Source organism: Perca fluviatilis, chromosome 10 (genome assembly GCF_010015445.1).
Source record: "Perca fluviatilis chromosome 10, GENO_Pfluv_1.0, whole genome shotgun sequence".
Taxonomy (NCBI): Eukaryota; Metazoa; Chordata; class Actinopteri; order Perciformes; family Percidae; genus Perca; species Perca fluviatilis.
Window position 1 is genome coordinate 20841130 of NC_053121.1, and position 25256 is coordinate 20866385.

The 25256-nt window shown below is 40.8% G+C and overlaps 1 protein-coding gene across 3 annotated transcripts; it reads left to right on the forward strand.

Moving 5' to 3' along the window:
• The first annotated feature begins 1467 nt into the window (after positions 1-1467).
• On the forward strand, positions 1468-23885 carry LOC120567465 (protein INSYN2B). 3 transcript variants are annotated; one of them, XM_039814438.1, is made up of 4 exons: positions 1471-1647; positions 11864-13799; positions 16696-16770; positions 21659-23885. In XM_039814438.1, exons 2-4 carry the CDS (start codon positions 12217-12219, stop codon positions 21840-21842), a joined length of 1842 nt encoding a protein of 613 aa, XP_039670372.1. In that variant the 5' UTR covers positions 1471-1647; positions 11864-12216; the 3' UTR covers positions 21843-23885. The 3 variants fall into 3 exon arrangements, with proteins under 3 accessions (XP_039670373.1, XP_039670372.1, XP_039670374.1); XM_039814440.1 differs by lacking the exon at positions 1471-1647 and having other exon boundaries at positions 12002-12148; positions 12228-13799; XM_039814439.1 differs by lacking the exons at positions 16696-16770; positions 21659-23885 and adding an exon at positions 14253-14828 and having other exon boundaries at positions 1468-1647.
• Positions 23886-25256: the final 1371 nt, after the last annotated feature.

A 25256-nucleotide genomic window follows, 5' to 3' on the forward strand; every position in this document is an offset into this window, starting at 1 on the left:
CCCCTTACAGCTTATGTAATGTGCACACTGTGCACACACACACACGCCCACGCCACGCACACGCACACACACACACACACACACACACACACACACACACACACACACACACACACACCTTTGCTTGCCTCATCAGAGGTCAATTGAAACACAACACAAGGTGAGTCAACCACTTTGCAGTAGAGCATACATCACCAGTTATTTTCAGATGGGGGAGGGGTAAGGTGGGATATTTATGTGGATGCTGCATCAGGGGACCACTCAGGGAACACAGACACACATAATAAATCATTGTCCTTGCACACACAAACACATAACTCAAAACACCGTTACATAAGCCCTTGCACACAAGGGGAACACAACAGTGTTACTATATTTGTGAGCACGTCTGCTACATTTATTTAATTTGTTTTAGCAAACACTAACTCCGCCTCACCTTAAGTCAATTAAACCTACTCTGATCCTTAGCCTAAAACTCTTAAACTCGCCTGTAAATATATAAAAAAAAATGATTCTCGTCTTTCGTGATGCATGACAGATGAGGAAATTAATTTGCAAGCACACAACTCCTGCCGTGCACGAAAAACAAAGCCTTCAAAATTAAGCATAATTAAAACCTGATGTCATATGGTGTTTAATCTCACATTCTATTCAATTTATCTCTCGTGTTTTGTCTTGTTTGCCTTCGAGGAAGAAAGCAGCATCATCCTGAGCTGGCATGAATAGGAGCAGAGAAATAAAGAGAATGAGAGGGTGGCAGGTGGGAAAGAACACAGAGGATGAGGTGAGTGTGCAGGATGAAGATAAAAAGAAGAGGAAAGAACGGTGTGAGAAGGCTAAAGTGGGGCAAAGAACACGGAGGACAGCGACAAAAAAGGTCAAAGGGGAGAAAGAAGTGAAGTTACCAGGGGGATAAAGTGACAGATCAAAACAGAAAGCGAGAGCGAGGCGATAGTAGACTGCGTTCAAACAGAAAAGCAAAGATATAAATAAAGTGACTGATAGAAGCAAGAGTGTGTGTTTCTGTATATGTGTGTGTGTGTGCGTGCGCGAGCGTGTTTGTTTATGTCCTGCCTCGACCCCTGGGAGCAGACACTTCTGGGCTACCAAAGTTTCTCTGGGTCTACCACCATGCCAGGGTCAATGCAGGCACACACACACACACATATATATATATACACACACACACACACACACAAACCAGGGCATGGCATGGGATTAGCCACCAGCAAAGTGATAGGAATAGGCAAATAGACAGAGAGGGTGAAAGAGAGAGAAGGTGTAGGAATTAATAACAGAGTGACGGTATTTGAGAAACAGGTAAGAGCTAAGAGAAAGGGTAAGAGTGAGAATTGCAGTAGGTATAGGAAATAATGTTGATGTTGAATCAAAGAAAGGCAGAAAGAGGGGGAGACTGAGAGAGAGAGAGAGAGAGAGAGAGAGAGAGAGAGAGAGAGAGAGAGAGTGGAGGGAGGATCACTGGGCATTGCGAGCATGCAAGGATCAGTAGCAACAGAATGAAACGGCGAGAGAGATAGAGAGCGGTAAAGAGTCGGAGGAGAGCGCTACTGAGGACTAAAGGACTATCAGAGATGAGAGAGAGACACTGAGAACAAGCATGCGGACCAAAAGGGAGGAAAAGAAAAGGTAAATGACTGAGAAAGCAATGAAAGACAGTTGTTAGGAAAGATAACAGTGTGTACAGTAAGTGTGTGTGTGTGTGTGTGTGTGTGTGTGTGTGTGTGTGTGTGTGTGTGTGTGTGTGTGTGTGTGTGTGTGTGTGAAAGCATACAAGCAAGCCTGAAATGTTTTCTTCCTGTAAAGATGCTATTATGACGCTCTGAGGAATCTCTCCAGTCTCGTACTTTATTTTCAAAGCAGCTCATTCAATATGTATGACACTGGAGAGGATTTGGATGGAGGTACTGGCGACTGTATGAAAGCAAGCCACAGTGAGCCAACTGGACTAATGGACAAAATCCTTAGGTCTAACCTCTGGAACCCAAAAAAAAAAAAAAAAAAAGAACCACAGTAGCTGGCTTTACAGTATTTGGGCATCTTGTTTCCTACAGATTTGGTAGCTTTAACAAAAGTGTGTACATCTCTACTTCTGGAAGGCTGTTTTTGAATGTATGTGTGTGTATTTCTGTTTAAAGTAGTGTGATCACAGCATCACAGTGTGGATAAATGTCTGTCTGTGTGTGTGTGTGTGTGTGTGTGTGTGTGTGTGTGTGTGTGTGTGTGTGTGTGTGTGCGTGGCAGGTGAGTAATCCTATCCATCTGTCACAGTAGGATTTGCTGCATATTGTGTGCGTTCTTGTACAGTATATGTGTGCAGTGCTTATTTTGTGTTTCACCATGCAACATTATATACAACTCTTGCTTTTTACAAGGATTAAAAATGCTTCTGTCAATTTACAGTACGTTTGTGCGTGTGTGACTGTATCTGTTGCCCGATTTTTCAAAGCCTCTGAACCAGTCGTCAGCTAGTGTAGCTCTAATATGGGATTATATTGCAATAACCCTTCTCTTATACACTAATGCTGCCCTTGTGCATCTGTGTTTGTGTTCATGTGTGTGTGTTCATGTGTGTGTGTGTGTGTGTGTGTGTGTGTGTGTGTGTGAGAGAGAGTGATCAAAATGGACATATGTGAGCTGTGCACTGTTATATTACAACATCAGTCAGTACATACATAGAACATACTTTAAAATGACAGTTTGTGAATATGCATGTGTGTGTGCGCTTGTCTTTCACTGACAGATAAACACATTAAGCCAAAAACAGAGTAAGGAAATAATCTTCAGTTCATCGTCAGTATTCCTATTCAAAGACTTCTTTTTACAGATAGATCATTCTTGTATTCACATTAGAATTGTTGAAGAGGAAGATCAAAATTATTTTATGTTTGCTTGAATAATATTTCAAGAAACATTGACAAATATTGGCCCTTTAGGGATAAAAGCACATTTGTTGATAATCATGTCATAATGCTTGAATATATAGGCAGCTTGTTGCAGATATGTGGTTATTAGTGATGCATCAGAATATTGCTAAGTGCATTTCTCTGTTTTCGTCCTTGGATGAAAGAATGATGCATAGCCAACATATGCTGGCAGAAATTTGATTCAGTAAATCTCTAAATATTTCAATTTTCTCAAGATTGTGCATTATTGATTTTGATTTTGTTATTACTTTAATGTTTTCTTCTTCAATATTTAGGAGTGTTGTCGACTGAGAGAAACAAACCAAAACTTCAATTCTTTTGGCAACATTTCAAAACGTGTAAAATTTGCTTAAAAGTTGTTTATATGTGTAGATTACTGCATATATTGGAAACAACTGCAGCACAGAAAGAGATCATTTGAAGGGGTATAATGCAAATTACAGACTAGGGAAACCTAATCAATATGTCATGACATTATACTGCATTGACTTTAATTACATCCCATTTCTCCTGAGAATGACAGATGATGGGGAGAAAGAGAACTAAAGATTAAAGGGAGATTGACAGCGAGACAGAGTCACAACAAAATATATCTACTTTCATACGCATAAATGTGTGTGTGTTTGTGTGTCACTGACACTGCTAACCAGACAGACTGTGAACAGGTGATGAGAAGGAGACCAGATGCGGTGAAAGCGAAGAGGACTAGATAGTCAGAAGGGCAGGAAGATGGATGAGGGAGAGGAAGGGAGGGCAGCGGGGGCAAGAGGATGGAGAGATGAGAGGAGGAGAGATAGATTGGGGGTTAATGATGGAGAGATTGGATGGGACGTGTGGACAGGATGAGTGATATGGCAGAAAAGAGAAAGATGAGATGATAGAAGAGGATAAAGAAAAGAGAGAACAATGAGAGGATGAGGGCAGGTGAAAAGTAGGGATAAAAAGATGAGGTGACAGGAAGAGAAAGATAAAAGTGAGAGAGCGGTATGCAGTTGAGCAAAAATGCAAAACAGACTATATCCCACTCTATTAGTCACGCTGATAAGATGTGTGTGTGTGTGTGTGTGTGTGTGTGGTCGTGCATCTGCAGCATCTCCTCTAACTAAGCCACTTTGTTTTTCCCTTGTTGGTGTAGAGGATCTAGTTTATCACTGTATCATGTTTATCTCTATATTATCAAATATTTGTTGGCAAATATCTCATAAATATTAAGTTTTACATCGGTTTCTCTGCTCTGCTGCTCAACCAACACACATTCCTCTAGCCAACAACAAAACAAATGAATTAAGCCGGCAGATGAATTTGTCAATAATACGCTCTTTGTCTATATTTCACCCCTTTTCTCGTTACAGGTACCTAACTGGTTGTAAATAAGCCAACACCATAAAACCGAACAGAATTTTAAAAAAAATTCTCTGAGGGCTCCTCTGTCTGGAACAGGATATCACTTTGAATTATGTCCTATTTTTGCCCTCGTAAACAAGTAAAAGGGGCTAAAATGGATTCAAACTTATAAGAAAGTTTCATTTTGTGGAAAAGGAGCCTCAGACAGGTTCCAACACATCATCAGATCAGATAATTAATTCATGTGTGGAAGTGCAAATAAACAAGGAAGTTAATAGTTAGTTTTTAGTTCATTTATATTCTGATCTCAAATGATCACTGAATGGCATCCCTTAAAACGTGCAGGTACGACGTTTAACATCAACTGATGTTCATGCATGCAAAACTGAAAAGACTCAAACCCTTTAAAATGACTTCAAATTAATATCGGTGTTATCACTATCTGTGGGTTACTCAGAGCAAAGGCTGACAAGTTCAGGCTAGTCTGCCTCACAGGTCTAATGAAGAATTAAGTCATCTCTGGCTAAATTCATTTTCTGCCTTTGTCTAATTCCTGCATTACTGATTAAAACATGCGCGCACACACACACACACACTTACACACAAAGTACATTCACTCAGAAGAGTGTGTCCAGGGGCAAGGACTGACAGTGTTGGCTCGCAGCTTATAGCTTTTGAGGGTTTCTAGACACATGAAGGCAAAACTCTGAATCCTGATCCTTAAACTCTCATAGGCATAATAAAGATGGTGGGCCAGATTGGAGAGTAAATCTATCATGAACACATAGTACACAGTGTGCGGTAGAGTAGTGGCTCCCAATGTGGGTGCCCTGAGGACAGGCCGAGGGGTGCCGCAAGATTCATCATTCATCACAGATCATTTTTTATTGATGGTGCGTTTTTAATAAAGCTTCAAAACTTTCAAAACGGCTAATGACTTGATAATTCAGGGTTGTCATAGTAACACAACACTCAAGAGTTTAACAGATTAAAAAAAATGTGACCGTTGGAGCAAGCAATGGGATTTGACACAGTGAATGAACAAAAAAAAAGAAATGCAGACACATCTCAGTGCTCGCCACAGTCTGAGACCACCGACAAAACTAAAATCAGACTAAACCAACTTCTTCTGCTTCTGGAAGATTGACTGTCTGACTGTCAGTGGAGTCAAGACCTGCAGCTCATGCTCTCTCTCTCCACACATAACAGCAGGCTCAGACGTACCATTAAAATGCCTGCAACCTTTTTTGTTTTATTTTATTTTGTTTATTTGACCTCAGATAGAAACTCATTTTAAATTAGAAAAATACTAAACTGAACTATAGATCCAACATAATATTACATTTAAAACTGAAAACCCAGAAGAATCTTTCATTCATGTTATATTGGGGGTTGGGTGGCCATGACAAAGAAATTGCAATTGTCTAAAAAAATAAAATAAAAAAAAGTTTGGGAACCACTGCTCACACTCATCATATTTCTCATCAAATAATGCTATGTGAGTGTGTGTAGGAAACTTACATTAAGTTCTCACGTTTCCATTGTTTGCGCTAGTCTGCCTTGCTTGAAGAGACACTTGAGTCCCTTAATATCAGCGAGGCACACACAATCTGCCCCAAACAATGCTTCAATAAGAATCCAAACTTGGATTATGCAGGGTTGGCTGAGATACTTGGCTTTGTAAAATGAACATTAGCCTTTGTGGCTTCTGGCTTTTCAGTTGAAATGCTGATTAAAGTGCACTGTCCCTGAAAAATACAGTTGAACCCAATTAAAATGCATCAGAAAACAAAACAGACTGCAGAGAGAGAGCTGAGCAAGTTTCCTGGTTGTTTTGAAGATCCTTCCCTCTGTCTACTGTGCAGGGATATATGTTAGGCGTGCCATGACACTTAAGAAAAGATGAAACCGGTGACCAATTACGGAGACAAAAGAAAAACTGCTTAACAGTGCATACATACTGTATATCTGCAATGCAGCATGCACATATTGGACATCTGCTGATATACACTATTAATTTACAAGCATAAATTAAACTAATGCTAGTATTTGTTACGGTTACCAATAGTGACAGACAACTCTCTTTTCTCAGTCCCCTTGCTGCACTTATTACACACACATGTACCTTAATATCATATTAGAGGTGAAAAGCAAGCAGCCATACATTTCTAAAGAGCTGAGAAAGGATTCCCAGTCATTCTGCTAAGTTTCCTTTTTAGCATCATGCTGGTTCAAGTGAAGCAGAGAAGTCGTACCTGTAATGAGCTGTTCAGTCCAACTGACCTGTCTGACAGCTCTTCCGCTGATCACACAGGCACTCTTTTTCAACCAGAGGGGATGTCTTAATAATCTAACAGCTCGCAGTCTTATTTAGCAGATCATTGTGGCTACCTGTGCTGACATCACTCCAACTTCTTCCTACAATGATTCATCGACAATTGCTTGTGCAAGCTGTCTTGAAATTATCTTTTTGTGCCATGATTTATATTTATGGAAATATGAAAACATTGCAAGAACTCTTGCATACTTATTCAGAAGTATTAAATATATAAAATTTGTGGAGTGCCCTCAAGAGCAGGGCCTGTTCTTCTTCTTTGACATTAGTGTCCCTGACAGAATTAAGTGTTAAATTGACATTGTACAGTTTCAAAGGCTTGTATAAGCAAAGCAAGATAAAACAAAGTTCACCAATATATGGAAATCAAATGCTAAAATAGAAAAGGTTTCTTTTGTTGCTTTGAGTCCAGACATCAGAGGAAAAAACTGACTACACTACCCAAGATGCATTGTGTGCTGTGTCTCAAAGGGCCAATAAAGTGCTGTGTTTGTGCTGTGTTTGTGCTGTTATGGCGGTGAGTGGCCCAGAGACAGTGAGCGAGAAAAGCAGTGTGATTACAGAGCAGTAAAGCGAGTCTCAGTCTCCCTAAAACACACACACACACACACACACACGGGCAGTTGACAAATGAGGCTCACCTTGAAACGACAGGGGACTTGATTCGCTGGAGCATTCACTGCTCTGTTACTACTGCAATGGCGTGGGTTCGCACTCATTCAGACGCACACACACGCACAGGTTTGTGGCACTATCTTTGTGGGGACCCGTCATTGACATAATGCATTCCCTAGCCCCTTACCCTAACCTTAACCATCACAACTAAATGCCTAACCTTAACTTTTACCCTCACCCTAACCATACCTAATTCTATCCCTAATCCTAAAACCAAGTCCTAACCCTCAAACAGCCCCACACACACACACACACACACAAATAAGGTCTCACAGAGACTGCCTGTTATAGACAAATCTTGAACAGCCCAAATTCACCAACTGGTAAATTAAACTTATTGCATGTAGAAACAGATTTTATAAAAAGCTGCACCCTGTCTAGAGTGTGTGTGTGTGTGTGTGTGTGTTGACAGATGTTCAAGCAGTACATATTGATTACTGGTGAGCAGTGTGTGCGGCTTCCCAGATCTTCCTCTTCTTTAATGTCCGTCTCTTCACGCATCTCTCTCTGCCATGCTTCTCTCTTTATTCTTTAACCAACTCTATCAAACACTTTTGGAGAAAATGGGCCTTTGCATCTCTTCCTCACACACACACACACACACACACACACACACACACACACACACACACACACACACACACACACACACACACACACACACACACACACACACACACACACACACACACACACACATCACTTTCATCTGGTCCGTGATCCTTCATTCTTCTTCTTCATCTGTTCTCCCCGCCTTAACCCTCCAACACCTTTCTGCACCTCCCTGAGCTGCTGTCTCCCCTGTTCTCCTCTTTTGTCACCACCCCTTCATCCCACAGTCAACAGTCACCTCCCCATCTCCTCCCCGCTCATTTTGCTCAGCCAGAAGTGTGATGTGGGCGAGAGACTAAGATTAAATATAGAGACAGAGGGAAGGGAGAGAGAAACACAAAGAAAATCAAAGACAGCATGACTGAGATGGAAAAGGGGGCGGTAAGTGGAAAAGTGCGACAACAAACAAGGGTAACAATGAAAGACGAAGGCGATGAAATGAGAGGGGTAACCAATGGTGGTATGTCTTGTACAAAGAGAGAGAGAGCTAGAGAGAGTTAGAAAGATGAAGAAAGGCAGGGATGTGAATCAGTAAAAGTGACTTCTGAGGATATGGTGCCACTTTCTGCCTGACAGCCTGCAGGTCAGGGGTGAAGAGTGAGACTTGAGATGGTAGGCACGCACACAAACATGCACTCTCACACAAACATACATAGATAGACGGTGAGAGCAAGCAGAGAGAGAGAGAGAGAGAGAGAGAGAGAGAGAGAGAGAGAGAGAGAGAGAGGGAGTTTGTTGCAGCAGGTGCTCTGGTGTGGCTGCTGGTGGAAAAACAAATGCTTAGAAATGAGCTGCAGTGAAATTACTTTAAAATTGACTTAGTCTGAATCCCAAAGCCAAGTGCTTGACAACACACACATACACACTCGTACATATGCACGCACATCTTCAGTCCTCACTGTCCCCGTTGCACACACAAACACTGGCTTGCTCTCTCATTCTTGCTCTCCCTCTCTTGGTTTTTCTCAGGAAAAATGTCACTATCATCTGCAATTTCTTTTTGCAAACACATCTCAGTCCATTTGTTATCCATATGGTGGCTGCAGCCTGCTTTGCAAATAGATTTTACACGTACGCGTACACACGCACGCACGACACACACACACACACACACACACACACACACCCAAAAACAAAACAAAAACAACACAACCTGGAAGGATTGAAGGGTGTGTGAACTCTGGGTCTCGACCTGTGTGGTCCACTCCAGGACACTCTTTGCCACAGTTACCTGTCATAAACAGGCTGGACTGTTACTTATGTGGGACCCTATGTTAGCTCTCAGGCAATTTCGCAGTCCTTGAGCCAAACACACTGTCAAGATATTCATATAAATAGCAGTGATATGTCACTGAAGTAGAAATCCTTCGATCTATAGCGCTTTACGTAAAAACCTTAGATTTCGAAGCTCTGCCGGCTGTCAGTGAAGCTCTCGATCACAATTGTGTCCCAAGAATGGCTTTGTCACTGGCACAGTACTGTGTGACACTGACTGTTGTTGTCTCAGCTAACGTGTAGAAATTTCATTAACTAGGCATACAGATTGAAAGAAGTCTAAACTGTTCCTAATGCGGCCCATGCAGGCCCACCAGCATAATAAACTGTATTCACTCAGTTTTAATATTTAATGATATTAAATGAAAACGGAAATTCTGAAGAGACTGGCAACATTAATTACACTTAAGTCAAGAAAAAAAGGAATGAAAGGGCTAAAATGTCCATTTCTATTTTACTCATGCTCTCAAAACAGCACATGACATCAGGCTTCATAATGAGTGGATATAGGTCACACAGAGCATTGCTTTGAGTGAATGTGTGCATAACTCTAATCCTGAATACATATGAACTATTAGTGCGGCAGTCAGACTCTTCCCAGTCAGTATGAGTCGACTAGCGAGAACATATTTTTAACTGCTATAGGGCCACGGGCAGATTTATGAAAATTCTGGAAAAAAAGCTTGAGCATGAATCTGATGTCTGCCCTTGCTTTTGAAACAAGCCTCCTAATAAAAACTTTTTTGTCAGTAATATCATGGGTTCTTAAACTAATAGGTAAAGGGCCATACTTAATTTATTTTGAAAAATATTGCACTGTTTCAACCTTGACCTTATACAGCAAAATCTGTGCAATGATGTCGCACCAGCTGGCTTAAAAAAATAATCTCTTTCTTTGTGTGTGTGTGTGTGTGTGTGTGTCTCTCACATCACACACTGACTGCAACGAAACAACTTCAATGTAATGACGATAGGAGAAAAAGAAAACAAAATATTGATAGAGACATAAAGATGATATCAAGCTGCTGACTGATCTGATCTGATTTCAGTGTAGTTGGATAGAAGAAATTTGCTGAAATGTCTGACCTGGATCGACCACATGTCTAAAATGTATTGATGCTTGTATTTTGTGCAGAGACAGTTACAGTATAAGTGTTATAAACCACAGCACTGCCAATTACCCTGAGGAGCTAAATGTGTGTGATTCCATTACTTGACTGCTCATTTCTGACCTGACAAAAACGGCTCCAGCCCATCTATAATGCTTTTAAATACAGTATAAATTGCATTCTGTAAGTATGTTTAACTAACCTACATTTACTCTCTTATCTATCTTTGATGTATCTGGCCAATATGTGCTGCTGCAATGGCCCAATTGTCCTCGTGAGAAAAAAAATCAGACATACTGTCCCAATTTTATCATCTAATCATAATGTCACAGTGCAACATTAAAGCTGCAGTAGGTAGAAAGCAAAAAACACCAGAATTTCAAGTAGCGGCCTCTTCCTGCAGCTCTCTCTGTCTCTCCCATCTCTGTCTGCATGTGCAGAACAGCCAGAACGCTCTCATCAGAAACAGAGCTAAGAAGATGTGCAGAAGTATAGTTTTCTCTCAGACCACTGAATTACATTATGCTCCCAACGGTGACAAAAATATACTGCCTACCACAGCTTTAAAGTATTCTAAGTTGATTCTCAAGTGAATTTAAGTGATTATGGTCAAATGGCTAATTTTGCTCCCTCCCAAATAATCCAAACATTTTCACCAAGCATAAAAACCAAATAAGGATTTTATTATAAGATAGCTATGCATTCAAATTAATTTTGCTGCCTAATGAACAATTAAACACGAAGTAGACATATCAACACTGACTTTAGGCAACATGCCTGTCTACCTCCCTTAAAGAGGAAGATGGGCAGAAACAATGTTGCAGAACATTATGCTGAACTCATTAGACAGATTTCCAAACTGCTTCCACGAGAAATGTCGAGGCATGATGCATCATCAGTTTACATACCACTGCGGGAGGCAAACATAACCTCATTTGAAATGTGTTACGCTGTGTCATCACGTGATGAAAGACTATAACATCTGTATAGTCCTACATTTATATGATTTATTTACATACAGTAGCTCATGAGGTGTGTGTTCAACTTTATAGAGGTAAATGGGGGTGGCAGTAGCTCAGTCCGTAGGGAGTTGGGTTGGGAACCGGAGGGTCCCTTGTTCAATTCCACATATGGACGGAAGTACGGAGTGTGAACTGGTAGCTGAAGAGATGCCAGTTCACCTCCTGGGCACTGCCTTGAGCAAGGCATCAAACCCCTGTGTGTACTGTGTAATTGCAGTTTCCCCACTGGGGATTAATAAAAAGTATAAATAAATAAAAAGTTATTATTAAGATATCTCTGGTCTTTACTGTTCTCTCAAGAGAAACAGCTTGATGAGATTTAGCGTTGTGCCTCTGTTGCTCCCACCACCTGCTGGTCTAATAAGAGGTTGATAGAGTTCCATCGATCTGGTCAGTGTCTGCATTCAGTCAAGGTTGAATCTTTTATATGGAGCTCTATATTCCTAATGTCTGTGTCTTCTTCCAATCTGACCATTTATTCCCTGTCTTTCTCTTCTGTCATTTCTCTCATTGCCTCTCTCTTTTTTCTTCTCTTTCTCTCTCCAGAACAAACCCGCAATACCCAGAGAATCCATCCAACTCATCATCTGCGGGCCATTGGTTAGAGACAGAGAAAAGCCTTGACAGTGATGTCCAATCAGAAGTAGCTAATCTAGAAAGGAGGTCATTAATGTAAGGACATTGGGGGTTTAAAGCCTTATTGGATATTGGATTCCTGTCTCCATCTTTCACATACAAACTCTCTCACACTGCCTCACAAAAACGCAAATTAATTTGGGTAAACAAACGCTGGAAACATTCCCGCTTTTTATTGGATATAATCCTGCTGACGTTGGCTGTCAATGCTGCCCTCCATCCCGTTCAGCTCCTCAGGGGGCTGAGCCAACCTGCAGAGGAGTATGGGCAGGAGGGTGGCTGACCCAACCAATCCGGTGCCTGCGCTGGGGGTTCCCCTGGCAGGGGGGCGATGGGGGCCGCTGTGCAGTGTTGGGGTGCAAACATCTCCCGGACTGCGAACTCTCCCATCCATCAAACGACACGGCAGCCAACCAACCAACACACATCGGCCACTCACCATGCCAACAGACAAAACAACAGTGGAGACACGCGGAGTTATCAAAAGTGACAGCAACAGTCTGCCAGTGTCCAAGGAGACATCTCAGAACGAGATCAACAGCCTGACACAGGACGGCATGGGGTCACAGGGGTCAGGCAGCGGAGTTTACTGCCAGATCAAAACTACACGGACAAACCCCAAGGATACAAGAGATAAAAGGACAGCTCGGTATACAAATGGCAGTGTGGTAGCCTCTGATGTGGTGGGAGGGGTTTGCACTGAGGCCACAGAAGGTAAGGAGCCGGCCCAAGAGAGGAGGAGGGTGCAGTCTCTACGTGGGGAGGGCCATCGCTCGGTATTAAAGACAGGGAGCGTTTGTACCACTGTGCACGCCACCCCACCACGGCCCTGTCGAGTGATGGCGACTTCCTCACCCAGCCTTTGTGGGACATGTGGGAGGAGACGATCACAGATTACACCGTGTACAGGCGCTTGTCGCAGGAAGGCTGTCAATCAAATAACAGCCAGCCAGACTTTACCTAATCCGCCTCGGAAACAGTCTGTGGCTCCCAAGCAGTCAAGAAAAGAATCTGCTCTGGACTCTCAGCCTTGCACAAAAAGCACAGACACAGCAAACACCTCCACGCACACATCAGTACAGACTTCTCAAATACCACAGCTGTCACACACTATGCCAAAAACACACAATTCGCATTCCAACCCCACATCACACACCCTGAACAAAACAAAAGAGTCAAAGCAGCGGACAAGACCACATTCTGCAGACTTTACTCATTGTAAGGACTCAGCCACGCAAACGACAGACACACACATGCACAACAACACAGACAAGACCACAACTATCACACATACACAACGACCACACACACCATCTGCTGAAGCAACAGAGACCCATTCGACTGACAAACACAAGCATGACTTGGCTAAAATCCAGCACACTGATGAACACACACACCAACACACATTAGTCTGTATCACTTCTAAACATCCAGCTCCTTTCCTTCACAGTGACTTAAAATCTACCAACACCCCACCTCTCCCACCAAAAAACTCTCCTAAACCCACTCGTTCCAAACCGGGAACACCTGTAGCGCAAACCAAAAACACAGACGAGACCACAAACATTCCCAAACAAACATCCTCAGAACGGGTCAAACTCAAGGACTACGTAAAACAGAAGAGCAAATCATTTGACGACCACACTCTGCCTTGTAAGACTCATATGAAAGCACAATGTAATGGGGCTCCAGGGGGGTTGTTGGGTGCACCCGCAGGGACCGCACCACGCGGGCTGGAGAGGCAGTTGCAAAATGTGGAGGAGAACCTACAGTCCAATCAGGAGAAGATCAAGGTGCTTCTCAACGTCATTCAAGACCTGGAGAAGAGCAAGGCCCTCAGCGAAGGGTGAGAGAAGGGACTTAACAGGGGAAAGAAAGTGAAAGAGAGAAGGGGAGATAGAGGGGATGTAAGGATATAAGAGGAGGAAAAGAAGAAATGTAGGATGTTGTATGAAATGAGACAAGAGGGTTAGACACCAAGACAGCATGAGGATAAGGATGAAAACAGAGACAAGAGATGGAGAAAAAAGATGAAGAAGAGGTAGAGATAGTTATTGCAATTAAGTATGTACGTGTGAGAGAGTGAGAAAGACAAAGAGAAGAAGAGGAGAGGGCAGCAAGGGAGTTCACAAGACTGAGAAGAGTATATTTGAGATTTGAAAGCAATATACAGCGACAGGCTTTCAAGTCCATGTAATAGATTTTAAATGTCAGGCCAGTGGAGAATCACTGTAGTGTGTGTGTGTGTGTGTGTGTGTGTGTGTGTATGTGTGTGTGTGTGTGTGATCCAATCCTGCAGTGACTTACGATACCTGCCAGCCTGCAGTCAATACTAGCAGACCCTTCCTCTGTCCCTTCATCTTATATACCTTATAGGGTCTGTACTCCCCACGGTAACCTTAAGAGACATTGTATTGGCCACCGAAGCAAACTAAACAATTCTTTCTTTCTCTCTTCTGCTAATTATTTTGTATTCTTAAATCCTCCTCTCCTGCTCCACATCCTTTGTTTCTCTCCTCTTCATAAATCCCAGTTGGCTTTCTGTACTCACTTCATTTCAATCGACACCATCCCCCCTTTTCTCCGAGGCTCCTTAACCCGCTTCAAGCTATTCATCTCTTTCTCCACTTTCACCCTCGCACCTCTCTTTTCTCCATTCTTAATAAATAACACATATGAATCATGCTGCAACTAACAACTTTGAATCGCCCTATCACCATTTTGTGATCTTTCCTTTCTCTCTGCCCCGACAACCTGTCCATCACTTTTGCCTGCTGTCTCTCCATTTTGTGTCTCTATCCGTCCCTATTCTTTGCCTCCTTATCCTGCTTATCATTACCTTTACTGTCAGTAATTCTTCTTCTGTAGGTTATACATATATATATATATATATATATATATATAATATATATATATATATATATATATATATATCTACCCTAATACATTGGTTCTTCTCATCTTCCCAAACAACCTAAAACCAATTCCTTACCCGTTTGCCTCATCTTGTCTATAAAATTATCTTTCTTTTTTCACCTAAACTTCCTCTTTACAGCTGTAGTACATGTTTTTACTCATGTTCTTTCCCTTGTGTTCAGGGTTAACAGATGTCTCTAGATCCAGACTAATCCCCATCAGATTACCTTTGAGAAATGCAATTAATGTTTAAGCTGCACAATGAGGCTCCTAAACTTAGTGTACACGCTGTCCTGCCCTGTATGAGCAGGGGCGTCAGACTGGGGGGAAAAAGGGGACTGAGAACCCAGGGTCCTCATGTGAGGAGGGCCCAGAAAGATGCTAGAATGAATAGCTGTGGATGTGGGGAGGGGCCCATAGAAAATGCCTTTCTACAGGGCCCAGAATTTTTTGCTACGCTCCTGTGCATGAGTGACTGTATAAGAGTAAATATTCATATTCCTCAGTGTTTGTGTGTGTGTATGCTTATGCCTCATGCTAAGTGTGTGAGAAATAGAGTACAAAGGGGTAAAAAGGCAGACAAAGGAGAAAGGGTGAGACAGAAAGAGAGAGCAATTGAGAGAGAGAAAGAGAGAACCAGCTAGTAAGAGGGTCCACATGTATCTGACGCTGTGCCAGAAATGAAAGCACTTTAACTGGGCCGCTGTGATAAAAGTGTCAGCTGAGCTATGAGGTTGTCGCTGTGCTTAGCTCCTTGTTTTCTTTTCTCTCCCGAAGCAAATACGTGTCTTCTCTTGCTGTTGTTGTCTTTGATAAAGACTGGTAGGGGAGAAAAAATTATGCCAGGCACAAGGTCTCTCTCTCCATGTAATTAAAATGTCTATTTTATCAACATAAATCAGCTACGCCCTCATCTACACAGTTCAGTGAAGGGGCAGCCAAAATATCTTGGCGAAATAAAGCGTTTTAATTAAATGGCAGTCAGCATGAGCTTGTCAGATCTTTTAATCTGACTTTAGTTTCCAACAAGTCTTTTGCTCTGCAGTCTTGTTCAACCTTCATAACATGGTTTGCATGTGTACTCATGTATTATTTTGTAATGTACAACAATTTGCAACACATTTTCTAGAATGAAAGACAATTAGGTGATTTTCAATTAATGCTGTGCTTTTGATATTGGTGTCATGTAATGTCTGGCTCCCAACCAAATTTACCTACAGTCACTGCACACAATGCTTGATGGTTATTTTCACCTGCCTGGAATAACAAGCAGGCAACAACCCACCAGGACAATTCAGGAGATGTGCTGAATACTCCTGTTGGGGTACATCACATGCACAAAATATCACAAGCTAATTTGTGAACTTTGACAACCCCAAGAGAACAAACCTGATGTTGCTGCATACAGTGTGTGTAGGTGGAGAGAGCAATACAAATTGGGACACCAGCAGTCAAGAGAGCGAGACTCTTTCCAGTAAAAAAGAGAAAGGCCTGTTGTAAGTGACAAATTTACTATTTCTACCATCTTCCTCTGCTGTTGAACATCAGTGTACAGTGTTAAGTCTAGAAAGACTTTCAGGGGCAGATATCAAAACCTAATATTTATCAATAGCCGTTTATCAAGCAATTATTTTTCAAAGATGCTCCATGACTGAAATAACAACACAATATCAGTATAGTAGGTGCCATCTTAATGCACAAGTATATTCACTTTAATTCCTTCTGCATGCGTGTGTGTGTGTGTGTGTGTGCGTGTGCGTGTGCGTGTGCGTGTGTGTGTGTGTGTGTGTGTGTGTGAGAATGTTTTGCATCTGTTGTTTCTGCAGTCGCAGCTCATACAGAACTGGTCAGGACATTAACAACTGCCCCACCTGCCAAAAGACAGCCTGCATCATCTACAGGTAACCTGATCAGGACAATGAGCTTACTGCATTACATAACCCAACAATGACAACTCATTCTTTGCTGCAGTCTAATAGCCAGCACTGAAAGGTCTCATAGAAAACTTGTGCCTTTTGCAACCTTGAAAATTTTCCATTTCACATTGTTTTTCTTTCAGCTTTTCCACGTTTTATCACTGATTCAGCACATCTTTCTTTTTTGTTGTTTTTTTGTTTCATTTTTCATCAGCCTTTCTTCCTGGTATCCTGCTGTCTTTGCCCTTTCCTCCCACTCTGATAATTGTACAATATATCCGTATTACATGAAAAATGCGAGACTATGATTGATCCCCCTCATCAATATTCATATGAATATGTTTTGTATTCCAAAGACTAGACGATGATGGGCTCTCCAGGAAAGTTATTTACGTCAGATAAAATAACAAAACATAATAACATAACATAAAATAATGTTCTGTGCAAACAAGCAAATTCATTTAGCACCTAAATGATGCTTCTCTTCTGTTCCAGTCGTCCCTCTTGCTTGTGACCTAAATAAGTAATTGCATTCTTAGATCCTTTGCAACTTACAGAGCTGCACCCTCACAATCTGGTTCCACACACTGTAGTTTAATCCTCCCATCACCTCCACCCCATCCCATTCTTATTCTCATCTTTTCATTATGTAAATCATTCAATCTTTTCATCCCATGCCTGCTCAAGCCCTTTTACTTTCATCTCCAACTTTCAATCAAACTGGTTTCCTCTGTACATCCTTGCCTCATTCCATCTGTCACATGCCAACGCTATAATCACCTGTGCCCCACTCCCACCCAACCTCCAAGACTCTGCTCTTCCTGTGTGCACTGCTCACACAAGCTAGAAATATGGGTTGTTCACATATAATAAATAATCTGGCATTAAAACTTCATTTTAGTCTAAAACTTTTGTGCATGCAAATATCAGACCAAAGCTATGCTTAAAGCTAATTCAGCTTGTTTACAATTATGTGTATATAAATCTCCCTTGTCGGTCACAAGGGATAAAGACATATTTTAGAGGGCCTTTATCTCTCCAGTTCTCCCTAATTCTCAAATACATTCCCCTCCCAGCAGCCAACATCTGCATCCCTCCTGTATTTTCACTTTGTGTTGTTTAATCTCTCCATCTCTTCACACACTTCTCCAACTCCTTCTTCCTCTTCATACCATTCTCTCCTTCCCTTGATCTTAATTAACACGGCAATATCCTTTGCCAAGTAAGTTGTAATGAACTCCAAGGGGAAACATACTCATACATTCATATATCCATACAGATGTACACAGATGGCAATGAACACACACAACTCTTCCTCCACTTTACACAGAGTCATATGCAAGTACATATGCACAAAGATGAAACCCCTACAGTACAACTTACATTACACAACCATTCACAACACAATTGCTCACAAAAACGATTTATATTTTTCAATTAGTCTGCTCTTCCATATGATGGATCTGCATTTTAAATAAGCAACAAAACACAGAGGAAAAAAAGCTTTATTTTATAAAATTAATCGGAAGCTCTGAATATTCTGTATAGATTAACAGTGTAGAAAAATGGACAAAGACAAAATAATGTCTACAGCACATATAGTGCTGTTATTTTATATGTACTATTATTATTTTATTTCACAAATAAACCTACTAACAGTAACACAAAATATGAGGGATTTTTAAGGGCCCGGGGCCACCTTGATCTCAAGAGTCTACTAATTAGAGTAATCTGTGCAAAATGATGCTTCAAATGAAGTTCCCTTCTATGGTCCTCCTCCTCTGAACTAAAAACAAACAACTTTCGTAAATGTACTGGTAATACCTGTACACTAGGGCGTAATTCCCACTGCGGACAGGGGGGACATGTCCCCTCTGCTTTTCAAATCCCCCCCCCCACATATACTTTCAAATTGTGAAAGATTTTTACTCTATAAAATTATTCTCTCAAGTCTTGAAAGTAAGACATATTTTTCTCATACACAGGTTATCACTATTCTTTTTGGCAGAGTTTATCATCATGATCAACTTATTTTCTGTATGTAGAAATGACGGAAATGGGATTCAAATCTGGATTTTTTCTTTGGCGGAGGACCCCCAGCCCCCCTGTTTTATTTCCACGCCTATCTGTACATCACTAATAATGTCTGTAACTCAATTACATCTTTAAATTTTAATAATCCTGACTTTATAAATAGTCTGGAGTTTTCTCTTGAATCCAATTTATGAATAATTCTTACTGCTCATTTCTGTAATATAAACAATGGCTTTATGTTGCTCATGTATGTATTGCCCACATCGTTATCATCCCTCTTTTCTCTCTTCTAAGTTTCAGAGATTTTCTTTTCTGCTCCACTTTCCCTTTGTTTTTCCTGCACACATGCAAATATAATCATACATGCTAATTAATCCAACAAAAAAGGGAATTAGCTTTTATTGGACACACATTTCATATGCATACTTGCGCACACACACTCATGCATACCGACAAACAAAGAAATATATTATATATTTCACACTTTGTGAAAGATGTTAATGACTTCGACAAATATGCAGAATCTGCTTCTTCATCTTTTTTCTTCTCAACTATCTGTATAAATTTCTTACGAAAAATTACACACATTATATATGCAGAAAACATTTTCAGTGGCCCATTGTGACAAACGCACACAAACGTCAGAAGCTCCATTTCTTTGATTGGACAGACTTATCAAGCCCACAGAGAGAATGTAAAGAGTAGGTAAAAAGGATGGGAGATAGGGAAGGAGAGATACACAAGCGTGGGACTGAAACAGCCATCCTAATAAATTGCGGGGGGGAAAAGTGTTTTTTATGTGGGCTGGCTGCCTAAAGATGTTTTGCCATTGTCAGTCCTAATTAATCTGTATGATGAAAGACAAGGGGAGAGGAACTTTTGACAGCCCCTCTGTTTTTCTCCCAAAGTTCAAACAGCTCAAACACACGGAGACATAAGCAGACACATATATACACACACCGAACCCTAAATGGTATTCTTCTTCTCATACATACAGCTAAGGAGTAAGAGATATAACACAAGACATATACCACATCCATTCATGCAAAATCTAAACTTTAACCCTTTCCACTACATGACTAACTGTCACCCGCACTTAAGCAAACAGTGAAGGTTTAAAAATGTATCAGGTTCTCACAAGGATGGAAGCAACAAGAACACACAATCACGCACACGCTGAAGATGACAGCTTGCAGACAGAATTAAGAGCAGCAGCTTTTCCCACTGTGCTGTAATCACATGAACAATAATGAGAAAGAGGTAGATATGGGTAGAGAGAGGTAGTTAGAGAGGATTGGAAGAGGGGGAGGTATAAATTGAGTGACTGTGACCACTTTATCTTTTCTTATATACTGTATATATATATATATATATATATATATATATATATATATATATATATATATATATATATATATATATATATATATATATATATATGTGTGTGTAAAAGAACAATATATGGCTTTTGTGTGTGAGTGTGTGTGTGTGTTTGTGTGTAGTCATAGTACATCTCCTTCATCATTTATTCATGGCAGCCATCTTCCTTGCTCTGTGCCCACCAGAGCTTTTACTTCCTCCTCTATTCTGTCATTGACTCACTCCGTCCATCCCTTTGCTCTTTCTCGGAGAGCAGAGACCTTTCTGCTGTCCTCCTCTCCTCCTCTTTGGTGGGGCACTCATCCTCTTCTCGTTTACCTGTCTATGTCTTTTTGTTTCCATCCTTTATGACCTCACCGCCCTGTTTAATTATTTATCCATCTCTACATCTCCCAGAGGAGATTTTTCCTCTCTCATTCCATAAGTCCCTGACTGTATAGTTCCCCCCCCCCACACACACACACACACACACTCAGCCATGCGCTTGTTGTGGAAGATGCACACGTTGGGTGTCAGGGGAGCACATATTTGTTTGTACAGTATGTGTGTGTTTGTGTGTTGGGATGTTGGGACACTGGAGGATGGGAGGGTGGGTAGCTGTCTCTGCTCTCCTTGCCTCATTATGTGGCTCATTAACTCCAGATGCCGGGCCCTATGCAGCTCCACCCCTATAATCCAACTCAACACACACATAGTTATCAAAAGGAGAGAAAAACTCAAAGTCTACTACACTATAACGCACAGCGGTGGACACTTCAGAGAGATGGTGAGAAAGAGAGAGTTGGAGAATTACAGAAGCATATAACAAGAAAGCCAAGAGGGTCTGCCTTGAACACATCAGAAGAGCGAAAAAAAGTTCCTCCCTGGCTCCTTCCTTTAGTTCCTCCATTTTGCAAATGCCCCTCTCCTTTCCTCTCCTCTCTTTCCTACTCGCTTTTTTATTCTCCTCCCACTCCTCTCGTCTCACCAGCCTATGATCTATTGGTGCATGAAGCGCAGAAGAATACCATAGACGTGAAATGAGTACTGAGTTGAGGCCTGTGGCTGTGTGTGTGTGTGCGTGCGTGCACGCGTGCTGAAGGTGCACATATGAGTTAAGAATACAACATGATTTTACAACTCCATATAAAAGTGCATTATGCGTTAAGTACAACCTCTCTTTAGGGTGTTGTCAGCAGTTTGCGATTTTAATGTCACTAAAACTCCTTCACTCACCTTTTTCTCAATCCCTCTCTTTCTAATCTCTCTTTCTGCACAGTAGACAACCACCTATCGTCACATCCCTCTGCTCATCCTCTCTCTCTACACCCCAACATTTAATTTCTTCTGTGAAAAATGAGCCATATAAATAAATCTGACTTGATTCGATACTACCCCAACCTCTAAATTGTGCTCCCGCTGCCTCTCCCTCACCCCTGTCAGCTCCCTCTATAACTGCTTTCTCTTATCTCCTCTCCAGTGTGGAGCATGATTTCCGACAGCAGGAGGGACGCTTCCAGGGTGTTATGGAGGCCCTGGAGGGGGAGTATGATGTGCCTGCACCCACTCTGACCAAGCCCGTGCCAGCCCCTTCCTCCTCCGGCCGTCCCAGCACCAAGGCCCGTGTCAAGAAACTCCGCAAAAAGTGTTTCTGGTGGCTTTAAGTTTTGGAAAAACCACAACGACCCTTCCAGCCAACATGGCATATGGGTAATGATTGTCTTTCAGGAGACCACAGACCCCAACGTAGTGGAATAAAGCATCTCTCCCATGGGTGTGGGGTGTGGGTCTGTTGTGTTTTTAAGTGTCATTAAAATTAGTGGTGGCATTTTCCAAGCTGCATCCATGTAAATGGCACTTTTTCCACAGTACTACTCAGTACTGAGACGGATATCAAGAACAGGATCACCATGACCTTCTCTCTGTGGGAAACCAGACTTCAGCAGCTAATTTGTGATTAACTTTTGACTCAAAGTGGGGATAACGTTGTCCCATAATATTTCAGTAGCAGAGAGATGAAGCACTGACACTTTCAACGACAGGCAGGCGTTTTGTTTGTCACTTGGCTGAGTGGCTGTCTAGACAGATGGACAGATGTATGAATGGATTTATACCAAGATGGATTCACGTTACAGCTGGTAATGAATCCTCACAAAAACTTTGGCTAAATCACAGCCATAAGCAAGGGAATCGGAATGATAAGCAATTTAACAACTAATCGGAATACTGTGTCTTTGGATGGCTTGACAGCCAAAATTTGAATGTAGCAACAGCTGAAGAGCTATAAGAGGATACTGTAAGAGTGGGAAAGAAGCTGATGAGCTCTCTTTAAGACAAAGAGACAGCTCAAAGGATGGATATCAGGGTTTGGAGAGCACAGTGGAGATTGTGTTAAGAATACATTAAGAGACAATGTGATAGGCAACTGATCACAGACTGACAGGTTGTGTCAGATGATTAAAAAATTCTGTCAGCGTTGTCTGACAGTGATTGATTCTCTCCTTTATTACCATCCAAAATGGAAGTGTTTTGATGTAAGCTCAATCTTGTTTCAAGGATTTTCAGACACACACACACACACACACACACACACACACACACACACACACACACACGTGCATATAAATACATGCACAAAAAGGCATACACTTACAGGCACTAACAAACACATGCACACACATGCAGTATATACCCACTGTAACACAATCAAGTACTCCACACACACACACACACACACACACGCAATTGTGAACCACTGCAAACTAGGGGTAGACCAGTTATTACTGCAGTTATCTACTGGCCTGTATTCATGTTTCAAAGAGTTATCAATACTTGCAAAGTCTGAGCTAATAAATCACCTATAAATTCTGTATGAATTCCTGTGAAACTAACTGTGTATGTCTGGAGTTTATCTAAAGTTCACATTGCAGAAGTTGTGCAGAGGGCTGCTCAGTTGTCGTGGAACATATGGAGAGCCCAACACCAACAGTTTAATGTGATTTAGCAACCACCAACTTTGACTGTCTGCAGTTCCACAGTGAGTACATACAGTAAGTTACCAAGCAAATTAAACAGAAAACGTAAAACATGTTCAATCTTTCTGGAAAGATATTCCTCCAAAACAAACTTTGTTCACATGGAAATTACCGTAGAAAATCATTTCCAGATTTATAAGCTTGTTCTGTAGCATTCAGGCGACACCGCCACTGCTCGCTGCTTCATTAAGCTACAATAGAGCAACAGAAATCGCTGCTAAAAACACCTGCAAGGCACGCTGTCCCATTTAAAAGTGAGGTTTTAACCAATAAACAGCGTCATTGTAAAATCATAACACAATTAGTAGATGAATACAGTATTTTATACCAAATTATATATTGGCAGACATGTCTTCTATCAGAAATTACAACTCAAGAATCTATACAAATTCTATCTATCAAAGTCTATCCCTGTTGCAAAAACATGTTGCAAACGATTATTTTGCACACATAAACACACACCATTCGCACAATGCTTATAGTTCACAGCAGCTTAGAGGTTAACCACTAATCTCACAAGAACTTTCTTCTGCTGCTTCTGGCTAACAAGTTGTCCAATTAGAATCCTGGATGACACCACACTTACTAATTAACCATAACAGTGCGTGAGCTCCCACGATTCCCCTCTCTTCCTCTTGTACGTACAATAAAAGTGTGTATTTTAAACAAAAATGTGCTGGTGTTGACATACTTTGTGTTTCAGAATGAACTAAGTGAAAAAAAAAATGGTTCTGCAATGCTTTAATCATGGCAAGTCAGTCAAAAAAAAAAAAAAAAAAAGAGTTTTTTTATTTTATAAAAAAAAAAAGGTTAAAAATAGTTTGTTTTTTTTTTAATAAAAAAAAAAAAACAAAAATTGGTTTTGTTGTTTTTTAAAAAAAAAAAAAAAAAAAAAAAAAAAAAAAAAAAAAAAAAAAAAAAAAAAGAAAGGGAAAAAAAAAAAAAAAAAAAAGATTTTTTGATTTTTACTCTTCAGTTGTAAACACACACAGATGCAGAACAGGATTTGGACCTGTTCAAGTAGCATCCACTCAGGCATAACATTTGGTCAGAACTTTTTTTCTCCACAAAACTTTGGAGACTCGTCAGGTTTTGTTTGTGTAGCCATTTTTGTGTTGCTTTTTTAAAACTCTCCTCACTGCAAAAGCAACCAAGTTTGCACACGCAGTCCAAAGCTTCGCTCGGTCTCTGACTGGATGATTGGCAGTTCAAATGAAACAAGAAAGAGAATCAAGTTTCCTGAAATGTAAAGTCTGTTCACTTTTCAGAAAGTGAGCCTCACCAGAACATTCACTTAATCATCCTCAGTGTGTGGACATTTGAACCTCAAAGGCACGTGGATGTGGATATTTTTTGTGCAGACCTGCTTTCCTATTCCTATCTTTCCGCTCCCTTTGAAGCCACTTTTCTGTCAACTTTCTTTTCCTCCATCTGCCCAGAGGCAAACAAGGGGGATGAGAAGAGTATGTGCTCAGATTACTGTTTTCTAGTTAAAATATCAGAATTATTTGTCAACTGCATGGCAAGTGTTGTTAGACATTAAGACCGGCGCATTATGGTTGCACCTGCTGTCTGGTGCCGGTAAGTGATGCATTCTTTCTGCCATTTTGGTTGTTTTATCTATTAAATACAAACTGTGGATATTTGCAACTTTTGCAATAGTCGAGTCATATATTAAGAATAATATCAGGCTTAGACAACCAACTCTCTTTGGAAATAAAGACAAAAAACTGTTTCTTGAACTGGAAGAGAAGGCAATATAAATACATTCTTTTAATGCTATGTAATTTTATTGCATGATAATGTTTTCAGATCATTTAATTAATATAATATATATAATTAATAACATGGGAGTTAACCGTGGCGATATTGACAAACTCATATACTGTGATCCTATATCAAATTCCTCAAAAATATATTGCTAAATAATATCAATATATGAGAATATAATAGGTGCTTTAGGAAACCGTTTTAAAATATTTTAAATCTGAATATGACAATCCAACAGCAATGATTTCATTGTCTTTTTGTTGAGCAATATTA